Source organism: Microcaecilia unicolor, chromosome 1 (assembly GCF_901765095.1).
Source record: "Microcaecilia unicolor chromosome 1, aMicUni1.1, whole genome shotgun sequence".
NCBI classification, from domain to species: domain Eukaryota; kingdom Metazoa; phylum Chordata; class Amphibia; order Gymnophiona; family Siphonopidae; genus Microcaecilia; species Microcaecilia unicolor.
The window spans coordinates 564,189,588-564,208,575 of NC_044031.1; the positions used below are offsets into that span (position 1 = coordinate 564,189,588).

Below are 18,988 nucleotides of genomic sequence, written 5' to 3' on the forward strand. Positions count from 1 at the left end.
AAATCCCTGTTGGACATCCTACTTTTGAGACACCCTAGTCTCACCTAAAACATGCCAACAACATGTCCCCTTGCCATTTGGATGAACTGAAGTGAGAAACGTTTAAATTCTGACTCTCCAAAATCAGGATTTAGATGTTTTTAGCAGATGGGCGTTTTAAAAGCATTTTAAGTCGTCCATCTGCTTTAAAAATGAGCACCATAGGGTAATACTCTATCAATATGCCAACACATATTTGAAGAGGGGACAATGCTGAATCCCATATTTGTTACACAGGTCATATAAAACACTGTTTATAGTTAAAACTAAATCTAGTATTATCACCAAAACTCATCTCCACCACTGCTTCTAGTACTAGCTCTTTCTCTACTTCGTAAACGTAACATTTCCATAATGCTTTTGGCATAGATGTCTCTCAGATTAACGTTGATAACTGAGTCTGTTGATGCATTTTTCATAAGCTTCTTCAAAGCCTCACGTTGACGAAGGGCCGCTTCCTTTATCTTCAAAGTAAAATAACAGGCAGAGAAGCGGTCATTTATTATAGCAATAGGTAATGCCAAGACTAATATCCCTGATAAAATGCACAGAAAGGCCACGATCTTGCCAGCTGTTGTATCTGGTCGAATGTCACCATAACCAACAGTAGTCATAGAAGTTGTTGCCCACCACCAGGCGCATGGCACACTTGTGAATGTTGTTTCGTGGACACTGTGCTCCACAGCATACTCCAGGGCTGAGAATATAGAAATCCCCACAGACAGGAAAAGAAGCAGCAACCCAACTTCTTCATAACATTGTGCAATGGTCATTCCCAGAGACTTCAAGCCTGCAACAGAAGAAACACTACAGTTTGATTTCTTCAATTATTTCCATATCAATTACATGAATGCAGAAATCACCTACATGGAAATTAGGCTCCATGTTTTATTTATGCAGTTATTAAAAGTTTTTCTATACTATAGCACAAAATTCTCAGAGGATCCTATAAAACAAGATCGAAACAAAACTATAAAATATTAAGATGATTTTGGACATTCAAAAACTGGTATTTAGATGGGTATATTGTCTACAGTACATATCTAAATCTCAGTTTTAAAAAGCTGTAAAGTGTATTTCCAAACTACACATAAATTATTTTCCAATCTGCATTAGCTGTTAATGTGCTGTAACAGCTAACGCAAGAATGAGCTAACCTGCCCTTGCATTAATAACTCCATTAGCATGTGGAAAATTGCACATTAATGGAGTTTTACATTAGAAAGCAGTACTGGGTGGAGTATGGGTAGAAAATGGGCTTTTGACAAATTATGGATTATGTAGTCATATTATGCTGATCCTTTATTTGTTACACTGGCAGCCAATTGAAAGTGCTGTTCTTTTAAACTGTTGATTTTGGTTTTCATGATTTTTCATGGAATGGTACCAAAGTACTCTGTGGAAAAGCTGCCAAATTATGTCCCTAGGAATTCTTTATGCTCTCAGTGTGAGAGGGGTTTTGTTATTCCTTCTGGTAGATCTTTCCATCTTGACTGTGTCCACTCTTGTGCTTGACTTTTTTTTATGGAATAAAGTCCCTCCCTCTATTAGATTGATGAATGGGATTTCGAAGAGCTATTAAAGTTTTTTGGTTCCATTGAATTCTATCTGATGGATGGATTTAGATAGTTGTTGATTATTTTTTTGGGTATTCATTGTACGGAGTTATTTTATTAAGTTTATGAGATGCTTGCTTTGTGTGTTTTATTTTGCTTGTTTTATGATGTTGTGTTGTTAATTGTATGTTAATATTATTATGTAACTCATTTTGTAACCCGTTCTAGGAGTTATTGAAAGGACGGGTTAAATATCAAATTAAGTAAGAGTGTTCCCTGCAGTTGGGACTAGATTTAGTAAATGGCCCTAAATTTGGGCCCCGAAAAAATACATGCTGAATGCTATTCTTTTAAAATTTAAATCTTTTCAATGAAGGAAAATGTAAAGCTAAGTAATTTTTGTTCCATAGGGATGTATCTGAATATACAGGGAATACTCAAACGATTTAAGCGGGATTTAAGCCTACTCCCGATATTCAGTGGCACTAAAGCGGGCAGTGCTGCTGAATATTGCCTATGACTGCCACCAAAAAATGGGCAGGTCAGGGGTGGTAGTGGGGGGGGGGGGGCGGCATTAGGGAGGAACCTGGGGTTATGTGAGTGCCATAATATTCAGTGCTGGCACCCACCTAGCTAAGCAGCCAAATTTAGGACAGCTCAAAAGCTGTCCTCACTTTGCCTGACCTAGCTATGTGGGTTTTGGCACTGAATATCAGGCTGGGGCCTGTATAACTTTTGTTTGGTTTTGTTTTGCTTGGTAAAACAAAAAGCCCCCAAGCTTCCTCCTCCCCCCCCCAACAATGGCCCTCTTTCCTTCCCCCCTCCCGCAGCCCATGGCAAGAACCTCCCAGAAGGCCCCCTGACCCTTGCGGCCACAGAAGGAAAATGGCTGCCATTACCTCTCGCAGCAGCCATTTTCCTTCAGCAGCCACAAGGGGCATGAGTGAGGGGCCTGCACTCCTGCCCCTAATGACCACCATGAACCACCATGAACCACCAGGTAGGCTGGGGGAGGACCAACCTGGACAGCTGGGGGGACCCTCTGGGAGGGTTCTTGTCGCAGGCTGGGGGAGGGTGGGAGGGTGATTTTTTAAAAACAAAACAAAAGTTATGCGGGCCCCGGCCCAGTATTCAGCTGAGGCCACATAACTCTTATCCAGCTGAATATTGGCCAAGCCCACATAACTTCTGGCAGCCTGCCCGCCCCAAATTATCTCCAATACTCAATGCCGGTGCCTGAACATGGCTCAGAACTGAATATCGGGAGATAATTTTAGCTGGTGACAATCAGGGTTTAAAAAAATGCTGACTGCTGCCGGCTGAATATCGGATAGACAGTGTCTATCAAATGTATTATGTAATCATAGGCTAAAGCATGAATAATTATAAATACAAATGAATATAATTTGAATATATATACAGTATGTATGTGCCAGATCCCGTTGATATTTTAGACAGAGATGGTTATAAAGTGCCACATGGAACCAGCAGTGGGGGGGGGGGGGGGGGGGGGGGCAGGCTTCCAAGGTCCCCCTTGTGGCTACGCCACTGCTATAAAGGAACATAGGCATCTATTTTCCATTGTAGAATACTACCATAACAGTAAAAATACACACCTAAAATTTAGGTGCAAGCACTTACACCAGCCATAGAGCTGATGTGTGGGCATCTAAGTTCCAATGATAGGTACTTAATATACACTATTGTACACATTACATTTTCTGCCCATGCTCTGTCCAGACTCCGCCTATATGTACACCTACCTGTAAATTCATACTACATAATATCTACATATATTTACAGACTAGCACTTAATGCAGATTTTTGCCATATTATTCTAATGTTAGCTGGTTGGGAACATCTGGGAGAAGCAGAAAAGCAGTAGGCAAAACTGAAAGGAGTTATTTTAAAGGATACAAACTTTTTTGTAAATACAAGATAAAAAGAAGGCTGCTTTGGTTCTCAAAAGTAGTAACTGAAATGGTAAGGAAAAGGAGATTAGCCTTTATAAACTACAGTAGATCACAGAAAAAGGAAGTCAGGCAACAATATCTGGAAAAGCTGGTAAAATAGTCAGGAAAGAAAAGAGGCAAATGGAAGATAAAATTGCCAATATGATAAAATGGGGGAGGGGAGGAAACATTTTTTAAAGATATGTTTGTGATAGAAGGAAGTGCAAAAGTGGTATTGTGAGACTCAGGGGTGAAGGGGAGGAATATGTATAAGCTGATAAGGATACGGTGGAATTACTTAACAAATATTTCTGTTCTGTGTTCACAGATAAATGGCCAGGACTAGGACTGCAGAAGACAAATACAAAAATGAATAAAAATATGGTATATCTTGAGAACAATTTTCAGAGTACTCTGTGAGGAGCAAGCTAGACTACAGGTAAACAAAGTAATGGGGACAGGTGGCATACATCTGAGGATATTGAAGGAACTTAAGGAAGTTCTGGTGGCTCCATTGTCTGACATTTTCAATGCTTCTGTAAAGTTGGGAGCAGTCCCTGAAGACTGGAGAAGGGCAGATGTGGTCCCTCTCCATGAAAGCTAAAGGAAGGAGGAGATTTGGAACTAAAGTCAGATAGTCTGACCTCTGTGGTAAGTAAATTAACGGAAATGTTTCTACAACAGAGAATAGTGAGGCTTCTGGAATTCAATGGATTGCAGGACTTGAGGCAGCACAGTTTTACAAGAGGCAGGTCTTGTCTGACATATCTGATTAATTTCTTTTACTGGGTGACCAGAGAACTGAATTGAGGGACAGCACTAGCCCCCGGATTCTATGTAGCGCACTTAGAGATCCGTGCAAAGATCTAAGCGTATCAGCATTGATAAGAGCTCATAACAAGCAATAATGAGCACTAATTGGCAATAATTAAATTTACGTGCACAACTCGCTAAGCACATTCTGTAATGCAGTGCACCTAAGTTCAACACACGCAGGCAAAAGGGGACGTGGTTCTGAGTGAGGAAATGGGCATTTCGTGGGCGTTCTGAAATTTACATGCGTAGTTATAGAATATGGCCCAAAGTGCCTAAATCTACGCGAAGGGTTTTACGCCACATTTTCATTGGTGTAAATGGAGATGCATAGTTTTAGTCACTGAGATATCAACTAAGCGTATTCTATATACCACACCTAAATCCAAGTGCTCCTTATGGAATACCCTTACTCAGCATTGATTTCCATGCCAATTTTTTTAGCCGCCATATATAGAATCTCCCCCTAGATGTGGTGTACTTAGATTTTAGCAAAAACTTTGACACAATTCCATATAGACCAGTAGCGTAGCCAGAGTTTAATTTTTAGATGGGCCTGGAGGTGGATTGGGTGGGCACAGGCCTCGCAGTTCCTCTCCACCCGCTACTGCCCGCCCGCCCGCTGCTGAACATTTCCTCTCCATCTGCTCGCCGCCGCATTTCCTCTCCACCCGCTACCCTCCCCCCCCCCCCCCCGCGACAGCCCCCTGCACATGGTCAGTTCTGGTCATTTTTACTGACCTGAAGCGCCGTTCTGCCTCCAGCACCGGCGATTCCCATAGCCAGCCTTCTGCCAGCATGCGTCGTCTGAGCCTCTTCTCAGGCGCGTCCCGCCTACTCTGCAACTTCCTGTTTTCCGCAAAGGTGGGACGCAGGAAGTTGCAGAGTAGGCGGGACGTGCCTGAGAAGAGGCTCCGACGACGCACGCTGGCAGAAGGCTGGCTATGGGAATCGCCGGTGCTGGAGGGAGAACGGCGCTTCAGGGCAGTAAACGTGAGCAGAGCACATGGACGGGGAGAGCAGGCAGAAGAGGCTGGGTGGGCCTGGAGCAAAAGTGACTGGGTCTGGGCCTGTCCAGGCCCACCCGTGGCCCTGATATAGACAACTTATAAATAAACTGAGTGGCCTCAGTATGGTCCCAAAAGTGACTGACTGTGCTAGGAACAGGTTGAGTGGAAGGTTACAACAGGTAGTGGTAAATGGACCTTACTCTGAAGTGGTATGCCACAAGGATTATTTTTTGGACTGCTTCTTTGTAATGTTTTCCTAAGTGGTACTGCAGATGGGCTTTCTGGTAATTTGATTCTTTGCCTCTATTGCAAAATTTGCAATAGTGTACATGAGAACATAAGAGTAGCCAGACCAATGGTCACATCTAGCCCAGGATCCTGTTTTCCAAACAGTGGCCAAGCCAGGTCACAAGTACCTCGCAGAAACCCAATTAGCAGCAACATTCCATGCTATCAATCCTGGGCCAAGCAATTGCTTCCCCATATCTGTCTCAATAGCAGACTATGAATTTTTCCTCCAGGAATTTGTCCAAACCTTTTTAAAACCCAGAAACACTAACTACCGTTACTACATTCTCCAGCAATGAATTTCAGAGCTTAACTCTTTGTTGAGTGAAAAAATATTTCCTCATATTTGTTTTAAAAGTATTTCCATGTAACCTCCTCAAGTGTCCCCTGGTCTTTGTACTTATGGAATGAGTAAAAAAATCAATTTACTTCTACTCATTGTACACCACTCTGGATTTTGTACACCTCAATCATATCTCCCCTCATCCGTCTCTTTTCCAAGCTGAAGAGCCCTAACCTCTTTAGCCTTTCCTCATACAAGAGGAGTTCCATCCCCTTTATCATTTTGGTTGCTCTTTTTTGAACCTTTTCTAATTCCGCTATATCTTTTTTGAGTCGGCGACCAGAACTGAATGCAATACTCAAGGTGCAGTTGCACCATGGAGCGATTCAAAGGTATTGGTATTATAGTAGTTTCGGTCTTATTCACCATCCCTTTCCTAATAATTCCTAGCATCCTGTTTGCTTTTTTGGCTGCTGCCACACACTGAGCAGAAGATTTCAGTGTACTATCTACAACAATACCTAGATCTTTTTCTTGAGTGCTGACCCCTAAGGTGGAACCTAGCTTCAAGTAACTATGATTTGGATTATTCTTTCCAATGTGCATCACCTTGCATTTGTCCACATTAAATTTCATCTGCCATTTGGATGCCCAGTCTTTTAATTTCCTAAGGTCTTCCTGCAATTTTTCACAGTCCACATGCGTTTTAACAACCTTGAATTATTTTGTATCATCTGCAGATTTAATCACCTTACTCATCATTCCGATTTCCATATCATTTATAAAAATGTTACATAGCACCGGTCCCAATACAGATCCCTGTGGCACTTCACTGTTCACCCTCCTCCTTTGAGAGAAATGAACATTTAACCCTACCCTCTGTTTTCTGTCAAATAGCCAATTCCTAATCCACATCTGAACCTTGCCTCCTACCCCATGACTCTTTAATTATCTCAGGAGTCTCACATGAGGAACTTTATCAAAAGCTTTCTGAAAATCTAGACACCCCAAGAACAGAGCATGCTTGGGGAATGCTGGCATTGGCGGCTGGAAGAATGCTGCTGACTTCTTTGCTTTCCATACAGAATTGGGGGGGGGGGGGGGCTCAAGCATGCTTGAGGACCTCTTCCTCCAACAGGGCTTGCATATCCCCACCAGTCAAGGTATTAATTTTAATGTGTGTGTTTGGGGGCAGGGGGGGGTGGGGAGGAGGGCAGAGAGGAAATATGTGCCCCCCCCCCAGTCTACCCCTTCCAATCTTTGTGTAAGTTGTGTGAATTTATGTGAGTGTATCTCTCTGCCATCCTGTGTATATGTGTGTCTTTGCATTTGGGTATATCCCTGTGCTACAGCTGGTTTGTGGATGTGTCACGAAACACCTAGCTACCCACCTGGGGTTACCCCGCGGCCACTTAGAGGGTCTATCCCTAGCACAGCTCAGGTCCGCCTGCACCTGCCACTTGTGCTCTACACTAGTACCCTCTTCCCAATGACTGGGCAAGTCTCCTGCCCTCCAATTACCCCCACCTCATTGTCCCAACACCTCTTTCAAGACTATACTCCTTGATAAGGCCTGACATTATCCTTCAAGTGCCTGAACCAACAAGAACTGACACATGCACTGTTAGGAGATACCCTCTCAATATGAATACTGGAAGCTACTTTATAAGTGAAGCCTATTTATAAACAAAACTCCCAGTGAGGGGATCATGATTAACTTCAATCAAGAAAACCCTACACCAGGCCCTGCTTTATGTTCTCCCCTTACGTTCCCGCCCGTAACCTCTGTTCACAGGATAAATCCCTCCTCTCAGTACCCTTCTCCACCACCGCCAACTCCAGGCTCCGCTCATTCTGCCTCGCCTCACCCTATGCTTGGAACAACCTTCCTGATCTCTTACGCCAAGCCCCCTCCCTGCCCGTCTTCAAGTCTTTGCTTAAAGCCCACCTCTTCAATGCTGCGTTCGGCACCTAACCCTTACCGTTCAGTGAATTCAGACTGCCCCAATTTGACTGCCCCTATTGGACCGACCGTTCACTTGTCTATTAGATTGTAAGCTCTTTGAGCAGGGACTGTCTCTCTTTGTTAAATTGTACAGCGCTGCGTAACCCTAGTAGCGCTCTAGAAATGTTAAGTAGTAGTAGTAGTAAATGGGATGATCAGATATCAGTGCTTTCTTTTCAATCAATGAGACTGTACAGGAATTTAAATCATTCAACAGTCTCATATAAACTACTAAATTCCTATAGTCCAATCCTTAAAAAAAATAAAACAGCCAATTGTAGCAAGTAAAATCAAATGGAAATGAAACAATTTGGAAAAAAAATAAGACTGAAATATGAGATTTTTCATATGATATGGATGACTGATGTGGTATGCTCTTGTATAGCCTCAATTTATTGAGAAACTTGGAGCATTGATAATTCCTGGTCCCATTTACATATACCAAGGCTCAGTAGTTTTTGTGGGTTTTGTCTACTTAAAGTATCTTACAAAGGCAGAAGTATCCTTAATGGCATGGGAGAGTCTGATAGGTACGGGCGGAGAGAGGGATCTTGGGGTGATAGTATCTGAGGATTTGAAGGCGACAAAACAGTGTGACAAGGCGGTGGCCATAGCTAGAAGGTTGTTAGGCTGTATAGAGAGAGGTGTGACCAGCAGAAGAAAGGGGGTGTTGATGCCCCTGTATAAGTCGTTGGTGAGGCCCCACCTGGAGTATTGTGTTCCGTTTTGGAGGCCGTATCTTGTTAAGGATGTAAAAAGAATTGAAGCAGTGCAAAGAAAAGCTACGAGAATGGTATGGGATTTGCGTTACAAGACATATGAGGAGAGACTTGCTGAACTAAACATGCATACTCTGGAGGAAAGGAGAAACTGGGGTGATATGATACAGATGTTCAAATATTTGAAAGGTATTAATCCGCAAACGAACCTTTTCCGGAGATGGGAAGATGGTAGAACGAAAGGACATGAAATGAGATTGAAGGGGGGCAGACTCAAGAAAAATGTCAGGAAGTATTTTTTCATGGAGAGAGTAGTGGATGCTTGGAATGCCCTCTCGCGGGAGGTGGTGGAAATGAAAACAGTAACGGAATTCAAACATGCTTGGGATAAGCATAAAGGAATCCTGTGCCGAAGGAATGGATCCTCAGGAACTTAGTCAAGATCGGGAGGCAGGGCTGGTGATTGGGAGGGGGGGATAGTGCTGGGCAGACTTATACGGTCTGTGCCAGAGCCGGTGGTGGGAAGCGGGACTGGTGGTTGGGAGGCGGGCATAGTGCTGGGCAGACTTATACGGTCTGTGCCCTGAAGAGCACAGGTACAAATCAAAGTAGGGTATACACAAAAAGTAGCACATATGAGTTATCTTGTTGGGCAGACTGGATGGACCGTGCAGGTCTTTTTCTGCCGTCATCTACTATGTTACTATGTTACAAGGCTACTGCACAAATCTACAAGTGTGTAAATCTGTACATGTGCTCTTTGCATGCATTGTTGAAAGTACATATGCATATGCATATCATAGCTCTGCCCTCAAGGAATGCCTATATGCAGAATCACATAAAAGAAGGCACTCAGTTTAAAGCATTGATTCGGAAAATGTTGTATGAGAAGGTGCTGTATTTTGGGTTAGCAGGAAGTTTCTTTGGGCCTGTACATATCTGGTTTAAATTGGAATTTATTATGTTCTCCAGAACTTTCTTTTGATCTTCCTTGAAGTGGACTAGAATGCAATATGTGATCATTGTTTTGTGCATATTTATTTTCTGTTCATGTAACATATTGAAAAATTTGAATAAAAAAGACACTATCTTTGCATGCGTCTACTTTTTACGTATGTTTAACCTACCGCAATTTTATAATTGCATTTCCTGCATATAAACAATGGGGCCAATAATCAGACCACGGGAGGCAGCCTGGCTAGCTCCTATGGTCGGTGGTGAGACCAGATATTCAATTCTGGGCCTTCCGGTGACTGGCATTGAACATCCGGTTTATTTTCGGCCGGTTTAAATTTAACCAGCCAAGCCAATATTCAGCACTGACTTGTTAAGTTTAAACCTGCCAAAGATAGGCCTGCTATTTCGGCAGCCCAATTTGGCCACCTAACTTAGGGGTCCTTTTACCAAGCTGTGGTAAAAAGGGACTTGCGCTTATACCATGGAGGGGGTGAGTCTGGAGGTGGGCGTTTCTGCAATAATCAGCGCAGCTACATTGCTGAATAGTGATTAGTGCGTGATTAGCACGTGAGCCCTTATCGCATGCAAAATAGGCTTCTCCGCTACTTTTTTGTAATGGCCACATGCTAATGGCTTTAGGGTGTGGCCATTAATGCAAAAATTTGAAAAGTGGCCATTTTACTGCAATGCTAAAAATGGCCTTAGTACCCGGGAAAGACCTGCTTTATTAAAGGGTTCCTAAGTGAATTATTATCACAAAAGCTGCAGTGGGATTTGAAGTGTGTTCCTCCAGCTGGCCAAGAAGGACCACATAAAATGTGGTTTTAACTATGTCTGCTTAGGTATTTGGATACTGCCACTGAATTTTGGCGCACCTAGGTGACTTCAAGGAGCTGCCCATACCTGGATAAGGGCCCCACAAGGCTTCCCTATCCCCTGCCCGTTCCTCCAACCCCTTCCAACAGTCATAACAGTCTGATCACTAAAAACGTTTAACTCCTAACCCTTATTCACTTGTTCAGAACCCTTATTTTATCATCCTTGCTTTAATATTCCTTTATCTCTTATTTGTCCTGTTTGTCCTAATTAGATTGTAAGCTCTGTCGAGCAGGGACTGTCTCTTCATGTTAAACTCTGTCGAGCAGGGACTGTCTCTTCATGTTCAAGTGTACAGCGCTGCGTACGTCTAGTAGCGCTTTAGAAATGATAAGTAGTAGTAGTAGTAGTTCTCAGTTCACTGCTCTAATCATTGGATTACACTTCCACTTGCAAATGTGCCTGCCATTTGCAAACCTACACATATACATGATCAACCACAGAGGCCGCAATCCTCATTTTCAAATTCGAGTGAGAAATAAACACCAGAGAATAAGGGGGAGGTTAAGAGCTGGCTCAAATGAGCACTTTTCACAAATTTACTTGTGCAAGGTAGCAGCTGTAAATTCCAAAGTTCATATGTTGGGACAGACATGTGCACACCCTTCCTGAAACACAGTGGAGGAGTAGCTTAGTGGTTAGTGAAACAGACTTGGATCCTGTGGAATTGGGTTCAATTCCCACTGCAGCTCCTTGGGCAAGTCACCTAACCCTCCATTGCCCCAGGTACCAAAACTTAGATTGTGAGCCCTCTAGTGACAGGGAAAGTATCTGCATATAATGTGTATAGCACTGCATACATCTAGTAGCACTATAGAAATGATTAGTAGTAGTAGGTTTTTTTTTTAGGTCTGCCGAAACCCTGCTCACATTAAGCCCTCTTGCAATCTACATGTAGATATACATATGTAAATGTTGGTTTTCCAAAGCTGGAATTATATATGTATTCCACGTGAATGTGTAAATGCTGACATTTACATGTGTAAATCACAAATAAAATAAGGGCCACAGGATACACCAGATATGTCCATCAGCTTCAGAGCAGGTGTAGATTTGTGCATCGATATCCGTGTGCTGTTGCATCTGGATCTGGGAGCCCCGTTTCACACAGGGACAGCCTATGTTGATTTTAAAACAGGCTTAAAATAGACACGTTTTTTGGACGTCTCACTTAAGGGTCCAGTTATAACATCAAGCACATGGAATATAAGCACACATTTATACTACTAGTCCACATGTTAGCCCTACCTCACTTGGATTACTGTAACGTTCTATTTCTTAGTATTAAGTGTCAATATCAGAAAAAAACTGCAAATCATACAGAACATAGCTGCTAGACTAATATACAGATTGAATAGATATAATAGTGTTTCAACTCATCTAAACAAACTGCACTGGCTTCCCATAGCAGAAAGACTCAGGTTCAAAGCTGCTTGTTTAGTTTTTCAAATCCTACAGGGCTTCACCTCTGAACTGCTGACTAAGACCGCTTCGCTATGTCTGGTCCAATCTAACAGACTGAAACAACAATTGATGCTAGCATCACCGTTCCAAAGGACAATTAGAAATCGGAAGATTTTCAGTTCTCTATTCTCCATTCTTGGAGTCAAAATATGGAACTCTCTACCTATTCCCATCAGAACAGAAAACAGCTACCTCAACTTCAGGAAGAGGCTAAAAACTTTTCTCTTCCCAAAGACTGCTTCAAAATAATCCATCATGACTTCTACCTCCTAGTATCATCCATTATCCTTTCCTTAATGTTTTTAGTCTCATGCATTAATCCAATGGTCTCTTATGTTTCTCAAACCTCAAACTAACACTGTTTGCTTTTGTTTCACCTAGAATGTAAACCTCACAGAACCCTGGAAAGGGGATATTAGTGGTATACAAGAATTGATTTGAATTGAATTGAATTACACTTTCTTTGAAACAGACAAGAGTATTTGTGCACTACTGAGGATCATTTTGGGATTTTATTTTATAAAGACACATTTTACCTTTATAAAATAGGCATTAGGTAGGTGCCTTGTTGGACTTTTCATATAAGCATCGTTCAATAGGATGAGGTTCCACATACCTAAAACAGTAGAAGTAATACAAAAGGGGATCCCACTGAAGTAAATGCTACAACTGACATTGAAAGAAAACATTTCTTGTCTCAGTTTTACAAATTATTGATGGGGATTTTTTATCCCGAGACCAATTAAAAAAAAACCCCAATCACTCACACCATTCTATTTCCTATGAGTAAATAAAATGCAAATAAAAGTAACAAAAGTTTCTTAGAAACATGACAGTGTCATATTTCTCTAACTTGTTTCCTACCAAAGTCCCAACCAGTAGCTTCTCTCACACTTATTTGCCAATCCAATGTTGAACATGTCACCTTAGCACATGAAAACGTAGAAATAGCTTTGTGCCAATGATACGGAACCGATGGTGTGGCAATACTGTGGACAGAACTGCCAACCTTTGCACGACAAATGAGCTCCTTCAAATAATAAGAAAATCTAAAAAAAATACTACAGAGGAAAAGTAACGTGAAACCAATACTAAAAAAATTTGTCCTAAACCATAACTTTAACCCAAGAGATTATCTATAGAATATATATTAAAGAAAGGAAACCTCAACAGCCAGGGGTGCCTACAAAGATGGTCTTCCAGCATATCACAGGTGTCAATTGTCCTCTGAAACAAACTGCAATGGAAAACAACTTTGAAGAAAAAAAAACATTGCAGCCAAAAAAACAGAGGAAAATACTAAGCAATAATCTGCAGGGTTAATGTCATATCATAATACTGAAAAATAAATACAATACTACATATGCACAGAAAAAAAGTTCCACTTAGCTTATCCACCTGGTTGTTCGCCGCAACAACTGGGCTTCTACAAAATATCCAGGCCGGGTAAAGCTCCAAAAGTAGATCAACTGTAATGTAATCTATCTCCTCGGCAAGGGCCCCCCTTGTTTCGTTTCTGCCTCAGGAGGAATCCACCAGAAAAAGATTTTTTTGTTCAGTCATTCAAAGAATACCATTCTTATTGAGGGTTTGATGCTCCTGCCTGAACCCACTTCCACAAATATTCATTGTGGATATCCTGAAAACCTGAATTGCTGGGGAGCCCCCAGGACAGGTTTGGGAACCACTGTGCTAAAGTACTCTTGGGGGGGGGGGGTCCTTTTACTAAGGTGCACTGAAAAATGGCTTGCGGTACTGTAGGCGCGGGTTTTGGGTGTGTGCCAATCCATTTTTCAGTGTACCTGTAAAAAAAGGCCTTTTTAAAATTTTTTTGCCGAAAATGGACATGCAGCAAAATCAAAATTGCCACGTGTCCATTTTGGGTTTTCAACTTTACCGCCAGCCATTGACCTAACGGTAAAGTCTCATGCGGTAACTGGGCGGTAATGACCTACGCGCGCCAAATGCCACTTGACATGTGTCCGATACGCACATCTGAAAATAATTTTTTCGGCAGCACATATCGAACACGTAGCAAAAATGAAAGTACCACAAGAGCCACGTGGTAACTCCATTTTGGCATTCATTGGGCACGCATAGTCGCTTACGCGGCTTAGTATAAGGGCCTCTTGGTATTTTGCAGTATGTTTGCCAGCCCTAGTAAATGTCAGTATTGTGTGTTTGTGTATGTATGTATTTAAATATAAATGCAGTGCCTTCTTTAAAATATGATCTGTTTTGTATAGTTTTGCAACACATCAGTTGCAACACATCAGTTGTCTGCAATTAATATGCTTAGAAAAATTATTCCTGCCATATTAGTCCACCTGCATACGTAGACATAAAGGTCAACACTTTTTTTATTGGACTAACATAGTACATTTGTGATCAGCTTTCCTTTAAAAAAGGTTTGGACGGCTTCCTAAAGGAAAAGACCATAGACCATTATTAAATGGACTTGGGGGAAATCCACTATTTCTGGGATAAGCAGTATAAAATGTTTTGTACTTTTTTGGGATCTTGCCAGGTATTTGTGACCTGGATTGGCCACAGTTGGAAACAGGATGCTGGGCTTGATGGACTTTTGGTCTTTCCCAGTATGGCAATACTTATGTACTTATGAGATTTGTTCCCTTCACTCTGGCTAAGCTGCGTTGTCTGAATATTCATGTAGATTACACAATATAATGGTGGTTGATTTCAAAGCTTTTAAGAGTTGTAAAGAAAAAGGAGGAGGGCTTTTGATGTATTTGCAGTAGGGCGCAAAATCTGAGAGACAAACAGCAGACCTGATTAGATTGTAAGCTCTGTCGAGCAGGGACTTTCTCATCATGATCAAGCATATGGTGCTGAGTAAGTCTAGTAGCGCTATAGAAATGATAAGTAGTACATTACAGCTACTTGAGGACTGTGGTAATGGGCGAGGAAACTATTGTGTTAACATGAGACAAAATGGACTCATTAGAATGAGTATATATATAAAGCATTCTGTTTAATTATATTTATGCTATTTTTAAGCCTTCAGGTTATAGGTTTAACTACTTTAATCCAGCTGAGTGTTGGGTTTACTACACTCTGGGGCTCATTTTCAAAACACTTAGACTTACAAAGTTCCATAGGTTGCTATCAGGCTCATTTTCGAAAGTGATCGCCAGCGATCTTCCGACACAAATCGGGAGATCGCCGGCGATCTCCTGATCCCGGCCAAATTGGTATTATCGAAAGCCGATTTTGGCCGGCCCCAACTGCTTTTTCATCGCGGCGCCGGCCAACCTTCAAGGGGGCGTGTTGGTAGGGTAGTGAAGGCGGGATGGGAGGTGGGGCGGGGGCGTGGGTATGAGATGGCCAGCTTCGCCTTATAATGGAAAAAAAGTGGCCGGTTCAAACAAACATTTTGCCAGCTGGACTTCGTCCATTTATTTTTAGGACCAAGTCACAAAAAAGTGCCCCAATTGACCAGATGACCACCGGAGGGAAGCGGGAATCACCTCCCCTTACTCCCCCAGTGGTCACCAACCCCCTCACACCCAAACTTGAACATAAAACATTTTTTGCCAGCCTGTATGCCAGCCCGAAATGTCATACCCAGCTCCTTGACAGCAGTATGCAGGTCCCTGGAGCAGTATTTAGTGGGTGCAGTGGACTTCAGGCAGGTGGACCCAGGCCCATCCCCCCCTACCTGTTACAGTTGTGGTGATAAATATTGAGCCCTCCAAAACCCCCCAAAACCCACTGTACCCACATCTAGGTGCTCCCTTTCATCCCTTAGGGCTATGGCAATGGTGTAGAGTTGTGGTGAGTGGGTTTTGGGGGGGATTTGGGGGGCTCAGCACCCAAGGTAAGGGTGCTATGCACCTGGAAGCTATTTTTGTTTTGTTTTTATCATTTTTAAGTGCCCCCTAGAGTGCCCGGTTGGTGTCCTGGCATGTCAGGGGGGCCAGTGCACTACAAATGCTGGCTCCTCCCATGCCCAAATGCCTTGCATTTTGCTGGGTTTGAGATGGCCGGGCCCGGTTTCCATTATGGCTGAAAAATGAAGCTGGCCATCTCATACAAACCCGGCGATCCTGCTCTAAACCCGGCGAGTGATTTGGCCAGTGCCAAGCATATTTTGAAAATACGCTTGGCTCCGCCCCGTCGCGGTGCCGGCCCTGAAGATGGCCAGCACCGTTCGATTATGCCCCTCTATGTAACTTTGTAAGTCTAAGTGCTTTGACAACATGCCTCAATGTCAATTATAAAATGCATATCTATCTACCCATATCAAGAGGAGAACTTCTGATGCAATACTACAGATTTGCAATCAAAGGATATGAACTGTGATACAAAAGTGTTTTCAAAGCTGCATGATTAAATATTTCTGTAACTAGACAAAAATGATGACTTGATCTGTTTTAATGTTTTCAACTTCTATTGATTTAACCTATGTTCTGGGATAGAATTTCTTCTAGTTTGATGCAATTTAATGTTCTAAGGATAATATTTCAAAGATATAAAAATAGATCCTCATTACTAATCTGCTTAATCTTGACCTCAGTGATTACCAATAAAGTATGACATTCCTAGATGAAACAAACTGGCATGATTTAATGGTTTTGGTGATGAGTCCTTGTAAGATGTAATTGAAAACATGATCATAAAGGTTAACCAACAAAGCAAAATATGATAATTGCCATTTGATTGGACTGATGTAATACATTTCTCGACTAGCTTTTAGGAATGAACCATGGAAAGCAAGTCCAGGTGCTTGTTTAGTTCAATAAGAAGGTATTACCTATTTTTGGGCTCCTTTTACAAAGCCGTGCTAGCAAATTGGCAGCGCGCCAAATGCGAGAAAGCCCATTCAATTCCTATGGGCTTCATGGCATTTTGTGCGTGGTAATTACTATCATGGCTTTGTAAAAGGAGCCCTTTGTTGACTTTAATTTCTATGTGTGTTCCAAGTGGATAAACATGGCTACACAACACTTTTTTTTTTCCAATTCAGAACATGCAAACCCGGATGAAGCAAGTTAGAAAACAGTTACAGGAAAATATAACTTTTAGTAAACCACTGGAAATAAGATTTTCCTTTTGTAATTGTCTCCATTCTAGTAGCAATAAATAATCTGTAATTTATCTACAGAGTAAGTTTACTTAGGTGGTCTTTTACTAAGGCGCTGGCGTTTTTAACGCACAGTAAAATAGGTGCATGCTAAATGCTAGAGACGCCTATGTATTCCTATGGGCGTCTCTAGCATTTAGCAAGTGCCTATTTTTAGCGTGCACTAAAAATGCCAGCGTGCCTTAATAAAGACCACCTTAATTTTAACTGAATTATGCATATAGTGATGCAAACATTGTACCTTGCTGGTCTGCTTTGTATGGTAATATAAGGGCTCTATTTACTTAGCATTTTCCCTATAGGCACAAAATGGGTAAGCCTTTAGTAAACAGGCTCTTATTTAAATTCTACTATGCTAAATTTGTTCTATCTGTTCCAGGTTTTTTTTAATTTAAAAAAACAATACAAAGATTTATTTTGTAAGAATACAATTACCTGTTGAATGTCTGCCAAGCTTCAACATTCGTAGAGATCTCATGAGCCTTAAGACCTGAACAATCCTTCCTACATTTTCCAGTTCTGTGCTTTCACCATACAATATCTCTACCAGCAGAGTGATATAGAAGGGGAGGATGGCAAGGATGTCTATCAGATTGACTACACTTTTCATAAATTGACACTTATTCTTCACACACAGGAATCGAAGTCCAAACTCCCCAGTAAACCAGGTAATGCAAATATATTCTAAAGCATTTAGGAGGGGGGGATCCAGGGTTCCAAATTCAAGCGAAATAAGGGCCATGTTTGCTATAGATACCACCACAAATGTCATAGAGATGGTCCCAAAGGTTCTGGCAGCTGTTGATGAGCCGGGTTTCTCCAGCACATCCCAAAGCGTCTGCCTGAAATTCTGGCAAAGTACACCAGCAAAGTCTTCCTCCTCATTCTCCACATCGTCTTCATCTCTCTTGATGTCCAAAGTCTCGCTCATTTCCTTTCTTCGGAAGTACTTGTCCCTGCAGCAGAGATCAATGTTCAGCTCATCGATGCCCCAGTACTCAATCTCCTGCAGGAAGGACATTGCACAGAGCTGATCCATGACGTGCAACCTTCCAGTTTTATAGTAATTGATGATATACTGGAACATCTGAGAGCTTCGATCAAAAAAGTATTCGTTATCTACCAGGTTTGCATCGTCACAGAGCTCCAGGACAGCTTCCCTCTTGGACACTGCCAGTTTCCCAAGTCGTGTCTCGGGATGGGATGATAAAGCTTGTTGAGATAGCAAAAATCGTCTCCCCCCAACATTAATGATTAAACAGTCCAGTGGGGCGTCGTGGAGGTGCTCTTCACTGCAAAAGACACTGGACTCCAGGGAGAGGACAGACCCTGGCTCCTCATGTTCTCGTCTCTCTTTCCAACAAGAGGAGTAAATAACTGAATTCATGCTGGAGCCATATAAATCTGCATCACATGTTTTGCTTGCTATGGAAAGTAAATCCTTACCTCTCGATCACCGAATCCAGAGCTGGTTAAGGCACTAGTTATGTCTTTGGATGCATTCAGCAGAACAGCAGCGAGTTCAGATCGGTGCAAGGAATGAATGAACCCCAGCGTCGTGGCACGATGAAAAGCCTTCACAAAGTTTCTAAGAATGTCTTTTGTCATGTTTTGAAGCTTCTAATCTTGTGGGAAATAGAACACAAAAATAACTTTGTATTATAAATAGCAGCTGTTTCCTGCCAGGCATGTATCACCTTCTTTGCGTTTGGGTCGGGTTGTCTTTAGTGAGTGTCGGTTTTAGTCTGCTGTAGGACTGAGAGCTAGAGAAACTGACTGCTCGGGCTGCTTATGCTGGATCAGTGCAGTAATCTCGCCTGCCTTTTCCTTTTCCTGCTCTTTCTCCCCCTCCCTCCCGGGTGTCTAGCTTGTGCGGAGAAAGAGAGCAAGGGAGAGAGAAACAGAGATAGAGACAGAAAGAG

The 18,988-nt window shown here is 42.2% G+C and overlaps 1 protein-coding gene across 1 annotated transcript; it reads right to left on the reverse strand.

Moving 5' to 3' along the window:
• Positions 1 to 320: 320 nt before the first annotated feature.
• KCNV1 (potassium voltage-gated channel modifier subfamily V member 1) lies at positions 321 to 18,674 on the reverse strand. The gene is made up of 3 exons (XM_030189872.1): positions 18,513 to 18,674; positions 17,502 to 18,417; positions 321 to 829 (listed from the first exon to the last, which is right to left on the reverse strand). Exons 1-3 carry the CDS (start codon positions 18,672 to 18,674, stop codon positions 321 to 323), a joined length of 1,587 nt encoding a protein of 528 aa, XP_030045732.1.
• Between the last annotated feature and the right edge of the window lie 314 nt (positions 18,675 to 18,988).

Bases quoted from the DNA above. Each gene is read 5' to 3' on its own strand.
- KCNV1 (XM_030189872.1), bottom strand. From the start codon at position 18,674: ATGACAAAAGACATTCTTAGAAACTTTGTGAAGGCTTTTCATCGTGCC. The intron at 18,418-18,512 runs GTAAGGATTTAC...TGTTGGAAAGAG, and splicing joins CTGGATTCGGTGATCGAGAG to AGACGAGAACATGAGGAGCC. The intron at 830-17,501 runs GTAATTGTATTC...CTTCTGTTGCAG, and splicing joins GCTTGGCAGACATTCAACAG to GCTTGAAGTCTCTGGGAATG.